This window comes from Corvus moneduloides, chromosome 3 (assembly GCF_009650955.1).
Source record: "Corvus moneduloides isolate bCorMon1 chromosome 3, bCorMon1.pri, whole genome shotgun sequence".
Taxonomy (NCBI): Eukaryota; Metazoa; Chordata; class Aves; order Passeriformes; family Corvidae; genus Corvus; species Corvus moneduloides.
Window position 1 is genome coordinate 102,010,044 of NC_045478.1, and position 14,539 is coordinate 102,024,582.

Consider the following 14,539-nt stretch of genomic DNA (forward strand, 5'->3'; position numbering starts at 1 on the left):
GATCACATTTTATTAAGGCTGTGAAATGTAATAAATTCCTTTTGGAGATGTTACATGTTAGCAGTGAAAGACTTGTAAAACACCATAAGCATTAGAACTTAAGCACATGTTAGTTTAACAAAATTTGCAACGTATTTCCATATTGCCTATAATCTTCTACAGTTATTAACATACTATTAATTCATTCAGAAGACCCCTTTCAGATAGTAAGGCTAGGTTTTTGGAGAAGCCATGATTTCCATGGGTTACATCTCTCTGCTTCACATGCTTTACAGCTTTGGCCCAGGAAAACAGTTATAACCCTCTTCTAGTTCTTACTCCAGCATGTTTCATCCTTCCCCTCCTTTAGGTAGAAGGCAAAACTGGCAGGGAAGGGGCCTCTTACTCCTCTAACAACAGAAAACTACCAGAAACAATAGAATCATCTACTGGCCAAGTCTGAGAACTTGTTTCAGGCCCACTACAGTATGAAGAGTTTTTTGCTGTGGGACTGAGTTTTGGTTTTTTTAAATTTAATTAAATTTCATTAATCAATAAATGTCATTTAATATAATTAATATTCAAGATAATTAATATACCTCAAAAACAGCCCAAGAAACATTTTCCTTGGGTATAAATAGAAGTTATTACAGTAAATTTGTTGTCATTCAAATTGTAACACAGCGCTTTTCAATTTATATTTGTTCAGAGCTCCTATTCTCTCACAAGTTTCTATGTAGCTGTCTATTTTGTCGCTTTTAAAAAAAATATTAGTCTTTCCCCTGAAGCCAGCCCTGTAGTCCTCTCTGTTCAGGGGAAGATAAAGTTAGCTCTTTGTTTGGTTCCTGACAGAAAAAAAAGGATAAATCTTATGCCTTGACTGTTTCTCTTTTAAAAAAAACCAAAAAAAACAACACACAAAATCCTCCAAACCTTGAGTACTATTTTTGCACGGTGTGATATTTTATTCTTCGTTTTGTTCCTGGCATCAAGCTTTATTTGTTGGCACAAAGAAATCTTGTACCTCCAACCTTGTAACTCAGAGGCAGAGAATGACAATTCATAAGCTTTAAAAAAAATTGGTTGTGATTTGTTGCCATAACTGTGCAGAAGAGTTTGTCCAAAGCCGCCCACCACTGATGCACCTTTGTTTAGTAACTCTTCACATATAATAACCCTCAAAAAATGATACTGCTCATGAAAGACGGCAAGATAAATTAAAATATTGCAAATAAGCATAATTAATGAGAAATTGTGTCCTATAATACTAACAAGTACATTTTCCTTCCAAGCTAATAAAAAAAAAAAAAGAGCCTTAATGGCTCAAATACCACAATTGTTTTTGTATACTGAAAGTGACAGGAAAAGAAAGGTGTGTCTTAGCTACTAAACACCATCAATACTGACTTTTTCCTTTTGGCACTACATTGCTGAGATTTTGCATTCTTCAGCTGGGCAACCGACAGTATAGCAAATTTAGATATACCTTTCATCCCTTCCTGCCATGCAATTTATTCATTTCCCCAACTATCAGATTTTCTTCCTTCTCCTTACTTCTTGGACTCATTGCAGAACGCTTTCAGATACATTAAAAATACAGCTGCATACTAAAGGGGCAAAACAACATGCGGTTTGTTAGTCTACATTTAACCAGTGCCCTAAGATTTCACGGCCTAAATAAATAGGAATAGAGTAGTCAGGACAGTAATTCGAACAGCAATACAAGCACAGCATGCTCCTCATACTACACACACACTGATGTTTCAACTACTTAACCCACAGGCCATTCTGAAGGTAATAACGCGCTACCTCAAGAGGCTAGGGTTTCATTACATTTTTAAGAACTAGCAGGTGCGCCCCTAGGGCTTGCCAGAACGAGTTGTGATGAACTGCAAAGCTAATCCGCTCACTCGCGGCTCACCCCGGGCCGCACTGCACCTGGCCAGTGAAATGGCAACAGCGCACTTTATGGCCGGCCATCCTCGTCCCACTGTCGCAGACCTCAAAGCGCTAAGGCAGCTGGCTAATCTGCACGGCACTAGAGGAAGTAAAAAAAAAAAAAAAAAAAAAAAGACCTTGAACGTGTATAAGTTACCTAAAAGTGCAAAAGTAAGCTCCTACTCCTTATCCCCTTATGGCAGTTCAGTTGAAACTAGCAAGAGCATCAGAATAGTCGTGCTTAGACGTGGATTAAGGCCGGACAAGCTCTCAAATGTCTGCGGGACCTTCTTCACGGTGCTCCTTGCAGGCCCTTCATTTTCTGAAGCGCCCCGAAGGAGCTACCAGTGCCACCCGCAGCCGGGCCCTGCCCTCGCAGCGCTGCCCGCGGTGAGCTGCAGCCCGACGCCTCCCCGCACACGTCTGACAACACCAAAGGGGCGGCTCGGCCCCGCACAGGGCACTGCTAAATACGGCGTCTGCAGGCAGTCCGCGCTGCCCGTAAACAAGCTCTGCTAACCGAGCTTTCTTAGCTCGGTGCCAGGAGAGCTGGGGGTGTCTCAGCAGAGGCGCGGGGGGCGGAGACAAGCCGTCGGCAGCCCCGGAACCGGCAGGGCCGGCCTGGAGGAGGAGGAGGAGGAGGAGGAAGAGGAAGAGAGTGCTGGGTATGGCGGTGCCCGCAGCGCTGCAGCGGAGCGTGGTGTCCCCCGCGGGCAGGCACACCGCCTCCCTCATCTTCCTGCACGGCTCAGGTGCCTGCTTTCCCTCCCTTCTCTCCCCGCTGCCCGTGGGGACGGGGCGCTCCGGGGAGAGGGCAGGGTCGGCCCGCCGGTGCTGCGGGAGAGGGCGGCGGGGCGGGGGGGCCGCGGCAGCCGCCAGGCCTGGGGAAGGCTTTGAGGTGACCCTGTCCCCGCGGCCGTGCCCTCCTCAGGCCGGGAAGGAGGAGCTGGCGGTGGGCGGCAGAGCCGTGTGCGGGTGCCCGGAGAGGGTCCCGCAGGGGCGGCGCCGGCTCACAGCAGCCCGGCTTCCGTGAGAACACCGCGTTGCGGGAGATCACAGAACATGCTCAGTTGGAAGGGGCACATCAGGATCATCACAGTCCGACTCCTGGCCCTGCACAGGACACCCCGGCAGTCACACAGTGTGCCTAAGAGCATTGTCCAAACATTCTTGAACTTTTGTCAGTCTTGGTGCTGTGACCACTGCCCTGGGGAGCCTGTTCAGTGCCCAACCACCCTCTGGGTGAACAACCTTCTCCTAATACCCGACTTTACACTTCATACCGTTTCCCCGAGTCCTGTTACGCCCTAAATTGCCCTTCTCAGAGGGTAGCCACATGCAAAGGATGATTTTCACAATTAAAGTGGCTCTTGCTGTTTTAGGATTGGCATGAGAGTACTGTCACCTTTTAAAAGCCAGTGTGGCTTGACAGACCTCTGACTGTTCAAAAGAGCCCTGTCCCTGTCCGGGCTGGCTTCATGGCCACTCTCTGCAGGGGGGACTTACCTACATCAGTGACTGGGCTGGGGGCAGGAAGGGAGCGTGTGTTTTGTTGGTTTTTTTCCTTAAACGTTATTTCTAACGAGCTAAATAACAACACTAAAGTCCACATGACAGTAAAAAGAAAATAAAAACCCCAGTAATCTTAGGTCTTTATTAGATCAAGGCCTTGCGAATCAATACTATTGAGCTGCCCATGTGCATATGGCAATACGCTCAACACTTTCCCTGTGTTTTGCTTACTTTTGCTTTTAGCTGATGATTCTGTTGAGTTTAACAAAGATGTGTGTCCTTAATAGTTTCATTTTTATCATCTAGTTTAATTTTGCTTTTTAAAAATTCTGTGAGTAAAAGAATGAAAATGAAAGAGTTTATGTGTTCAGCTCTCTTGATAATGCTAATTTTTTAATGCTTGAGGAAATAATATTCTCTAATGTTGGAGGAGTAAGGGAGGATTATGGTTAGAGGTTGATTCCGCATGTGGTTAAAGTACTCTACAATTTTTCTTTTTTTTTTATATGATTTTGTTCATAATGTTTGTAATGGGGTGGTTTTATTTGGTTTCTAAGAGTTCCACAGAATAGAATTTAAAACAGAAGTAGCCACAGTGCTGTTGCTGTGGGCTGGCCTGTAAACCTGAGTTGTAAACCTTTGTACAGCACTTGTGATGGAAAGTGGCAGTCAAATGGCATGAATCCATTTTGTTCGTAATGCTTGCTCTAGACAAACTGTAATGAGTGCAGAATGTAAGTGCAAAATGGTATAGAAAAATATTAGAAAAATCCTGATGTACTCTACATCAGATTGAGGTAGAGGTGCCATTTGGTAGCTTGGCAAGGAAGATGGGCATAGCAAGTATGTAGTAGCTTTTTAGGCTGAGGATTACAACTTTGCATGTTGTAACAAGCACAGAATCATAGGCTGGAAAAGACCTTTTAGAACATTGAGTCCAACCATTAACCAAACGCTGCCAAGTCCACCACTAAACCATGTCCTTAAGTGCCACATCTACACATCTTTTAAATACCTCCAGGGATGGTGACTCAGTGACTTTCCTGGGCAGCCTGTTCCAGTGCTTGAAAGCCTTTTCGGTGAATAAAGTTTTCCTAATATCCAATCTGCATGTTACATGTTGTTAAATTTAAACTTTGCACAGAAAGAAAACTTGGAAATTCAAGATATATTTGAAAGGAAAGAAATTCATATTTTACTTGAGGAGGGAGAAAAAGATAATATAGCTGCCATCAGTCTTTTGCAGTTTGTAAACTGACTCAAAGCAGAGTCACCCATCATTTGCTTGCTTTTGTAGTGTTCAGAAGAACATACAATGCTAAAATTTCAGAAGAGCCTGAAAGACTTAATATTTCAGGAGGTTTGTTGGTTTTTGTTTGATGTCACAGTCTCCTCTCTTTCTCCCTCTCCTTCAAGTTCTGTTCTTAGGAAGTCAAACTACATTATCTGAGCATACAAGCACTTGCATGTTTGAGTAGCATTTGGACCATGACAGTTCTTGACACATGGAAGGGCATAGTTAAATTTTCTCTTACTGAGTTTTCTGTGACCTTTTCATGGACAAGTTGTGTTCAATGACGGTAAATGTTTCTGCAGACCTTTGTGAAGTTTAAGAGGTGGATATAAATAGTAGAATAATGATTTGTCCTGCATCATTAAGGAGTTTGTAAAGACCTAAGTCCCAATTCTGTAATCATTCATATAGCTGGTTGACTTACCTGAGGGTTCATTCTGTGCATGTATTTGCAAGGCCTAAGCCTTGGCTCTTTAACTGAAAAAAAAGGACTCTATAAGGAGAAAAATGTTAGTTTGAGCCTCTCTAAGATACATTGTTTATAAGTGAGATGACAATAGCCTTGAGGAAACCCTTGGTACGTCAAGAGTGTCTGTGAAGAATCAGAGGTGTGTTTGGGCTTCTGACCATGCTGCTTGCATCAGCAAAGTGCTTGTGGGAGTGTGTTCTGAAACATCCAGTTAAGGAGGTAACTTTGATTTTACTGTTTAACTTAGCACAGGGTAAGGTTTGTGTCAGTTTTGCAACCCTGTTTTTTATTTGTCACGTGGAGTGTTCAGGTCAGAGAACAGTTAGTTCTAGTTATGCTAGTTGTGCTTAACAGGGAAAAAATTGCAGGATTTGAATCCTTCTTGCCTTCTGTTTTAAATTTGAAGATACATTAATGTGTGTATAAATAAAAGCCACTAAATTTTGCTAGAGTCCTAAAGCAAGAGCAGCTTTTCTCCATTGGGGAATTACAATAATTTTAACAATGAATTGGTATATTCATGTGACAGCGTTCAGATGAGTCCATGTAATGTGGCAGTAAGCCTGGCTAAGGACAGTGATATTTTTTTCTTTTGGTTTGGCCATTTTATTGAAAAAAATGGGGTGAGTTCTGAAGTCAAACAAAACAACTTGAACTGAATAGAGAATAGAGAATATTAGCAATTTGAATTGATAGTATGTGGGAACCTCAACTTCAAGCAAGACTAAAGTCCTATGGCATGAGTGGCAGTAGTGAAATTCCAGTTTGCTGAGCCCCCACTAAATTTTTTAGGTTGAACATCCTTCCTACTGTAAACTATATTCCTTGATGGACTGGATTCCTCAAGATTGAAGTATTGTATGATACTGAGGACTTGTGTGTGCCTGCTCTTCAGAGGGGTGGCAGTCAAGTTATGGCTGAAGATACCAGTGGTGCAAAGACAAGCTGGAGAAACTGGTGTATATATGTGTATTTGTGTAAAAGGAGCATGTGCTATCTGCAGAAGAGTTCATCCTGTTCATAGCACTTCAGTCTGCAGGGGTTTTGGCTGTAGGCTGAGTTGGTAAAACTAGAAGAAAAACAGATTGGGAGTGGATCTCAACTAGTTTCCAAGCAGAACTGTGTGACTAAGGTTTCTTTAAGAGTCTGCTAGATATTTAGACTGAACCTATCTCTTTACAAATTGTGTTTTTCCCTTAAAGCCTATGTGCAATATTAGCATAATTAAATGTGAAGATCTTTTTTACTGGGTTCTGAACTGGGTTAACATAAAATTCTCTAGTAAAAGTAATTATCTTTTCTAAGGGGAGCTGTTGCAGTGGGGATCCTGCAACACGCATATATCAAACCAGGAGTCCCGTGGAAAGGAAATATATATGGACAGACAGATTCTTGATAGCTGTTTCAGAGATGTTTATTTCTCCAGCCGCATGGCCAGGGCTCTGCCGAGGAACTGTTCCAGTCACGGGACCGAGGGTCCTTCTGCCCGCGCAGGGAACACAAACCAACCCATGGGAACGAGGCTGAGCAGGGGCAGGGAAGCCCCGTGTCTGTGCCCTCAGGGCCCCTCTCCCAGGGCTACACGGCGGGGGAGGGACCCCAACACCTCACCCGTTTTATTTTAATAAAAGGAGAATGAAAACAACTGGATAAACATAACAAGAACCGTTTCAAGACAAAACAAGCCACCCTCCTGAGTCTTTAAATGTCCAATCAGATTCTGTGGAACATCTTAGGGCTGACAGAAGGGAGACAGAATTCTCTGAGCATGCTTTGTGGGGAAACTGAGGCAGGAGAGGGTTTAACTTCTTCCCTCCCCCTTTTCATCCCCCACTCGGCATTGGAAAGGGATTTTTGGGGAAACAATTGGCAAAAGCATGGTTTTGTGAGGGAAACCATGGATGAAAAAACGGATTGGGAATACACTGGGGGTAATAGGACATAGGGTAAAAGGGAAAGGTGGGATTAGGAAAGGGAAACTGTAGGGGGGACTTACAATGGAGATACTGTCTAACATGACTACGATTTTTTGCATATATACTGCCTTTTACAGGAACACCATCAGGCCCAGTGACCTGCGATGCTTGTAACCCTTTTCTCCCTAGTACAATATTAAATTCCACCACCTCTCCATCTCCCAAGCTTGGGATGCATTTTTCAGGGTTATTCTTTTTAATAGCAGTTCTATGCACGAATATGTCTTGCTGGTTGTCACACCTTGTTATAAAACCATAATTTTGCTTAACATTATACCATTTTACTATCCCTAAGATCTTAGTTACTATGATCTTTTCCTTTTTCCGAGTGGCTGCTGTTTTCTGTCTCGCTGCGTCTTTGCTCTCTCCTTCAGTTGCTCCCGTGTTGGAATTGTCGGGGCTGCTGGTGCCTGCGCGCTCTTCCCGGGGTCGCGTTCGGGGCCGCGCGGGCCGGGCCGGGCCGCGCCGCTCAGTTCTCCGTGCGTCGCCTCCTCTGGTCGCAGCTTCGCTGCCGATGCCGGGCGCTGCACCCACATCTCGGCCGGGCCCCCGAGCAACGACCCCCCCACGCTCCGCTCCAGCGCGCGTCTCGGCTGGGCGCGGCTCCGTTCCACCGCCATTGCCGCCCGCCGCCGCCCGCGCACCGCCCCTCTCGGCCGGGCGTTCACGGGGCTCGCTCCACCATGCGCTGTGCTGGGCCGTGCGGGCACCGCCGGGTCCCGCCGCTCCCGCCGCGCCTCGCTCCGCCACCAACACTGCGGCTCGCTTGGCTCCGCCCGCGCGCGGGAACTGCCTCGCTGCTGCTCGGAGAGCGCTCGGCGCACGTGGCCTGGGCCGCACGGTCCCTGTGCCAGGCTTCCCCCTTCGCCAGGACACAGCTGACATTGCTCAACAGTCTCGGTAACTAAATAATATTCACGAAAATATTCTTCCATCGGCATATATTTTGACTCCAGTATTAACTGTGTCCAAACGGTTTTCCAAAAGCCCTTGGTAAGAATTAAATCCCAAGAAACATAGAAAAAGTTCTTAAACAACCATGCCAGGAAGTGTTTCAGTTCTTTTTGAGCTTGAATCAAGCTAAAATTTACAAATCGTTGTTCAAGAATCATTTTAAGTTTAAGATAAATGTCCATATGCGGCTCTGAGAGCCAAGAGTCTTCCCACAGTTCCTCCATAGTTTAGATATGGAATAGCAAAGCAAAACCAAGAAGAGGAATCCAAAGTTTCCAGGGTTTACTCACACAAATCAGTCGCTTAGGGATCAGGGATCGTTCTGCTCACAATTCTCCACCATTATGTTGCAGTGGGGATCCTGCAACACGCATATATCAAACCAGGAGTCCCGTGGAAAGGAAATATATATGGACAGACAGATTCTTGATAGCTGTTTCAGAGAGATGTTTATTTCTCCAGCCGCATGGCCGGAGCTCTGCTGAGGAACTGTTCCAGTCACGGGACCAAGGGTCCTTCTGCCCGCGCAGGGAACACAAACCAACCAATGGGAACGAGGCTGAGCAGGGGCAGGGAAGCCCCGTGTCTGTGCCCTCAGGGCCCCTCTCCCAGGGCTACACGGCGGGGGAGGGACCCCAACAGGGAGCAACAGTTATTTTATCTCACCTTTCAAGATGTTTATCGAGATTTTTTGTTTATCAGTTATCAGCAAATAAGGTAAATGGCAAGTAAGAGATAAAGCCTTGTGTCTGCTTGGGAGATACTTAAGTCATTGAATGTAGTGAAGTATTGATTAAGCTTATGTTGTGAGACCTCTTAAGCAGTCTTTTTCTAGGAAGTTTTGAGTCCATTGGAAAGGGGATTGAAGTTGTTCTAGAAAGTTCTTTTTTAGCATTTTAGTGTATTAACTTAATAATTTAAGTCAATCTGAAGTATATTTGACATAATATATCTTTTATAATAATGATATAATTATATATTATATTATTACATAATTTTCTTGCTAAATGCACAGAATAATTCTTTTTGTACTCTTCTGTGTGACACAGGTGATACTGGCCAAGGAGCAAGAGCATGGATAAAACAAATTTTGAATCAAGACATGGCATTCCAACATATAAAAGTAATTTACCCAACGGCTCCTGCCAGGTATCATTTAATAGATTGTAACTGTAGGGTTAAATTACTGTGTTCCAAAACTGTAAAATAGGCTGTGAATATTGGTACAGACTGTTGTAACAATTTCTTCTTCTTTCTCATGTACATGCTTTTTGACAAAACTGAAGCTCAACCATGCATTGTTGTCCAGGAGCTGTGTTTTTGAGTGGTTAAGACTCTAAATGGTTCACAGAAGTCATAGCCTCTAGTTGAAATTTGGGTATTGTCCTCATAGTAGTTATCCATCTCCTTCATATAAATAGAAGATGACACTGCAATGTGTGTTGTAGGGCATTATAGAGCCATGATCCAGATCACAATCCTACCTGGAATAACTCCCATATATTAACCATTAAAATATTGTGTTGTATTTAATGCCAGGTTTCAGTCCTGAAGGCGGTCAGTCTTTTTGGCAAGTAGGATGTCAAAGATCCTCAGCTCCTGGAAAAAGGGCTGGGAATTCAAAAATGCACATTACTTCTTGTTTGAATCCTGGCCCAACTATTTCAAAGAGAATTGAGTTCAACATTTGCTGTAAGCTGAAGTCTTGTTATTAAATGATGCTATGTTCAGTAGTAGATGGAAATACAGACAAAAAATTTTTCCTGTAGGATTTTGAAAGTTTGTGAAGTCAAATCTAGAGGCTAAAAGTTGGACACCTACCCCCATACTAATGTATCCAAAGATAATATTTAATATATAATATATAATTATATATATTATGTATGTAACATATATTAAATACTAATTTTCAGAGGTGTTTAATTTTTCTTAATACCATTTTTTTTTAAGGTGTCTGTGGCTCTAAGTTAGGAAAATGTTTCCTTGAAATGTAAGCGGGTTGAGTTTCTTTCTGAATTTGTGCATAAGTGTGGATGAATGCTGAACGGAAAAGGAAATTGTGACACAGACTTTTGAGGTACAGAGGTTTCAAAGTCAGAAAAAAAATTCTTGGAAGGTATAAACAAGTATAATAGCAGATTTTGTCTGGCACTCACTAATACATGAAAAAAACCCCAACCTTTTCCTTGACCATGTATTTTTTATGGTCTACTTAGGCAGGAAAAGCGACTGAGAGATTGCAGTGTGAATGTACTCACTGTGTTACAGAAAAATCAAGCCCGTGAGTGGAAGCCTTTGAAGCTGTGTGTTCTGGGTTAGCAGGGAGTGAATACCATTTTCTGTAAATAATGTGCTCATTGCTTCACTGATGACAGGCTGAAGTGATGCTAGAGTTACCAGTGGCACATCACACATGCTGATGGGCTCCACTGCTTCCCTACCAACACACCAGATACTGGGGAAATGCAGGAGGAGTTGCTCCCCTGGGAAATGTTTTTTTTCCCTATGCTATATGCAGCCAGAGCGCCTCAGACCACATCTGCTGGGCCAGTGCTTTACTTTTCCACCCCACTGCACTTCTGAGGTCCAGTCCTTTTCTCACTTGTTCTGGTTTCTTTGGGTAACTACAGATGTAAACTATGTATGAATAATTAATGAGCAAGGTCTCCTGACTCAAATGAAGGGATTTGTTTTTATCTTAAGACTTCGCATTTCAGTACTTTGGTAAACAGATGGGAAGAAAGATACTGTTGTAATTAAAAGATATGAATAAACAGTTTATTTCTCTCTCTTTTTTTTTTCTTTTTTAAGTTGAGATTACTTTTGTTCTTTTCTAGAGCAGGTAGGGCCATGCATGAGTTGATTCAGAAGTGGCTTTTAGCAAAACAGAAAAGTTATGTATTCAAAGAATGTAAAACACTGTTTGTTTTTGACTGGAGAAGTACTCTTGTGTACAGCCTTCTGTTGCTGATAAACAGCCCTAGCTGACACAGTAAAATAAAACAGATGCTCCTAAGTACAGCAGTGTTTGCCACTGTTTGCAGCAATGCTGAAGTGGTGATGATACGTGTCATTCGTGAAACCACAATTACAAAGCATTTACAGACCTATTTCATATTGTTTTGGTATTCAAGAACAATCCACACTATGCTTTTTTGAAATGGTTTTGTAACAGTTGCCTTCCTTTCTTTCACAGAAAACAAAAGCAAGGCCTAGAACTTCCAAACTTGAATGGCAGACATTAAAGTAATTAAACTTGAGTGTATATGTTGGTTTTATGTATGTGTGTGTATATATATATATATATACACACGTATATATATATATATGCGTATATCTTTTGATAAGAATTCAAAATGTTTCTGGCACCAGGGGAGGAATTCAGCATCCTTGCTTATGAGACCTATAGCTGGGTGGTTATGGGCACACAGATCTGCTGGAAAGATTCTGAAACCAGGTTCTTTACTCACATAGAGGCTGAGTAATGTGCTGGCTGAAAGTCAGGCTGCTGAGAGAGAGCCTCTGTGGGTCTCTAACCTGCCACTGCACTGTCAGTGCAAAACTTGACTGCAGGTCCTTGTGCTGATGATGAAATCAAAGAAAAGCTTGAAGCTTGGCAACACCCTCCTAGGGTTGGCTAATGTGCTCTTCTGGCAAAATCCTGTTAATGTGGATGTACTTCATACTCTAAGCTCCTGTCTTTTCCAGGAGAACTTTGCACATGCACATTGAATGTTCTCTGTCAAAGTAGTTATGCCAGTAAAAGCAGGTTTGATGATCTAACTGCAAAGCTGGGGGCTTTGGCAGGATAAACTGCAGGTCAGGAATACCTCCTCATATTTTTGATGGATGTTATTCTGCTGATAGATCCATAGAGATGGTCTTATACATTCTTCACCTCTGTTGAACCGAATTTTTAAAAGCAGTGGAATTCACATTTTTCAACACAACATTGTTTTTGGGGGTTTTTTTGGTAGAGGATGGGTTTGGGTTATATTTATGTTTTGTTTAGCTCTTATCCCAGGTGCTGAAACACGCACATTTTTAATTTGCACAGCATCAGAGGTTCAGACATGTTTTGATTCAAGAGTCAATGTATTTGAAAATTATTTTGGAAAACCAGTCCAGCATATAATTGGGAAGAACTCAGAAATATGTTCTTTGTCTACACTAGCATTGATTTCCGCAAACCCTAGAGACAATTATGGGTAAAAGCAATGGAATGTTACTGAACTACATTTTATGAAACTGTTTTTTACTCTTCTCTATAGGTCTCTAGAAAAAAATCAAACTTCTTTTTTTTAAAAAATATTTTCTTTAATAATTTTTATAATATTCAGGGTTTGTACAGAGAGTGATCACCTGATGTACCCTGGACAGGCAGTATTTGCAATATTTTGTCTCACTTATCCCCCATCACATTGGAAAGTGCAGTGAGTCTCATATTTGGTTGTTTCCTGACCAAAAATAACATAATATAGATAGTGAAATTTACAGTTAAAAAAGAAAAACTTGCAAAAATACTAAGTAAAATGCATGTGGTAAAAATCATGCTTAGATAAAAATGGAAAAAATACGTGGATTTGAAGGCTCGGTGTGATGTAGTGAGAGTAGTGACACCTGAATTTGGAATATGTTTGGAAATTAAATGCATGTACCTGGGGTATGCAAATTTTGCTTTACAAATTAAAAGTTTTACGCATTGCTTGGAGGTTTTGTTTTTTTCTCGGTAATGTAGCCTACTGGGATACTTAAAAATGAGTCAAGAACTTGTTTTAATTGTATCCAGCATTCTTTCAAAATTAGTGCTTCTGCACATAGATTAAACTTGTTAAACACAAGAGAATTCTATTTTCTCTCAATTGTAATGCTAATATATATCTTTAAAAAAAACAAGCTCAAACTGGAGCCCTAGTAGCTGATGCAATCCCTAAAGCCACGTCTACACTAATAGTTTTAAAGGAAAGTGTTTCCTTTTTCCCTTTTTATTTGGGTCAGGATGGCTACAACTTTAAATACTGTTTCAGCTGCTACAACTGTGACTTAAACATTAGGTTTCTATTGAGTTTCTAAATCAGAACTGAATACCACCCAATTTAACCTTTTTTTTTTTAATATAAAGTGATAGTTTAAATTGGCATTGCAGGAGCTAACGTGGTAAATTTAAAACCATTTAGGCTCTGCTTGTTTTAATACATATACCTTGCCTTCTATAATTCCTTGAAAAAATCTGGGCCAAAGATTCCTTGCGTTGTCTTGCATTCCATTCTGACAGTCCTTCTCTTTCGCAAGTCAGAAAATCAACTGTAAATACTACTTTGGCTATTTTGTGGATCTTTTTGACATTCACTCAACAAACTTTTCTGTGGTACTTAAGTCTCTGTGCAGAACTTGTTGTCTGGTTGGAGTTTTTTTCCCAATTTATTCTAATTTCCATTATCTTTATGTGGCTGGTAAGGACTAAAAGGCCCAGTACTCCATCTTTTCACCTAAATTCACATCTTTGCTCAGCTCGTGGGTGGAAATGAGCTTCATCTTACCATAGTCCCCATCTGGCTCTATCACAAAACCACCAGACAGTTTGGCACCACTCAGCTCCACTGGCAGCCTCTGCCTGTGAGAGGCCTCGGATTGGAAAAGCAGCAGGGGTACTGCAGCTCGGACTTGAGATGGATTGGAGGGGAGCGTGCACACTGCCTATCGTACTGTTTTTGGCTCAAGCAAATGTTATTAATCCTTGACTTTTGTAAGCCCTAACCTCATTCATAAATTTAACACAAAGGAGTCTTTTTTAAAGGTGGGAGCTTGAGGGAGAAATGGAAAAGGTTTGGGTTGGTGTCATAGGGTGGTTCTTTCATCTCCTTTAAGTAGAAATTCAACGTGTTCTGCATAATAATGCTCGAAGCATGCTTGGATAAACTCTATATTTTCCTTTTTGGAATTAGGTGAGGAAAACTTTACGGATATGCATATATCTAATACTTACATCAGATGCTAAATAGCACGTGGAATGCAGTAAACACTTGTCAGAGATAACTGTAGTCACGCTTGGGGAAAACAAATTAAAATATCATGGAAATGATCTTGGATTTCTAATCCCTTTTACTACATTGTGCTCCTAAGCATCCTGCCTCTTGTTTTTCTTCTCTCAACCCTTTTCCAGTACAGAAGAGTTGGAGAAGTGGTTTTTATATCACCCTTCCAGGAAGCTGTTGTGGATTTCTAAGTTATGTGCCATGCTGTACTCTTGCTTTCCAGCCTTTTCAAGGGTTTCTGTGCTTAGCTAGTATCATTCATCCATCCTAAGTGTTTGCCACCAGCTTGTGAAAGATGCCACTTTGAATCCCAGAGTGCCTTTCAGACCCCATAATGGAGAACTGATGCAGATTGGACCCTGGTTTGCCTCTTGCTACTTCC

General features: G+C 42.0%; 1 protein-coding gene across 1 annotated transcript in view; it reads left to right on the forward strand.

Annotated features, from left to right (window-relative positions):
• Nucleotides 1-2,385: 2,385 nt before the first annotated feature.
• The window catches only part of LYPLAL1 (lysophospholipase like 1), a 29,327-nt gene continuing 17,173 nt past the window's right edge, over nucleotides 2,386-14,539 (forward strand). The window contains exons 1-2 of the mRNA XM_032103014.1: nucleotides 2,386-2,669; nucleotides 9,172-9,271. Of these exons, the coding sequence (XP_031958905.1) occupies nucleotides 2,585-2,669; nucleotides 9,172-9,271 (185 nt within the window). The 5' untranslated portion in view covers nucleotides 2,386-2,584. The remainder of the gene's footprint in view (nucleotides 2,670-9,171; nucleotides 9,272-14,539) is intronic.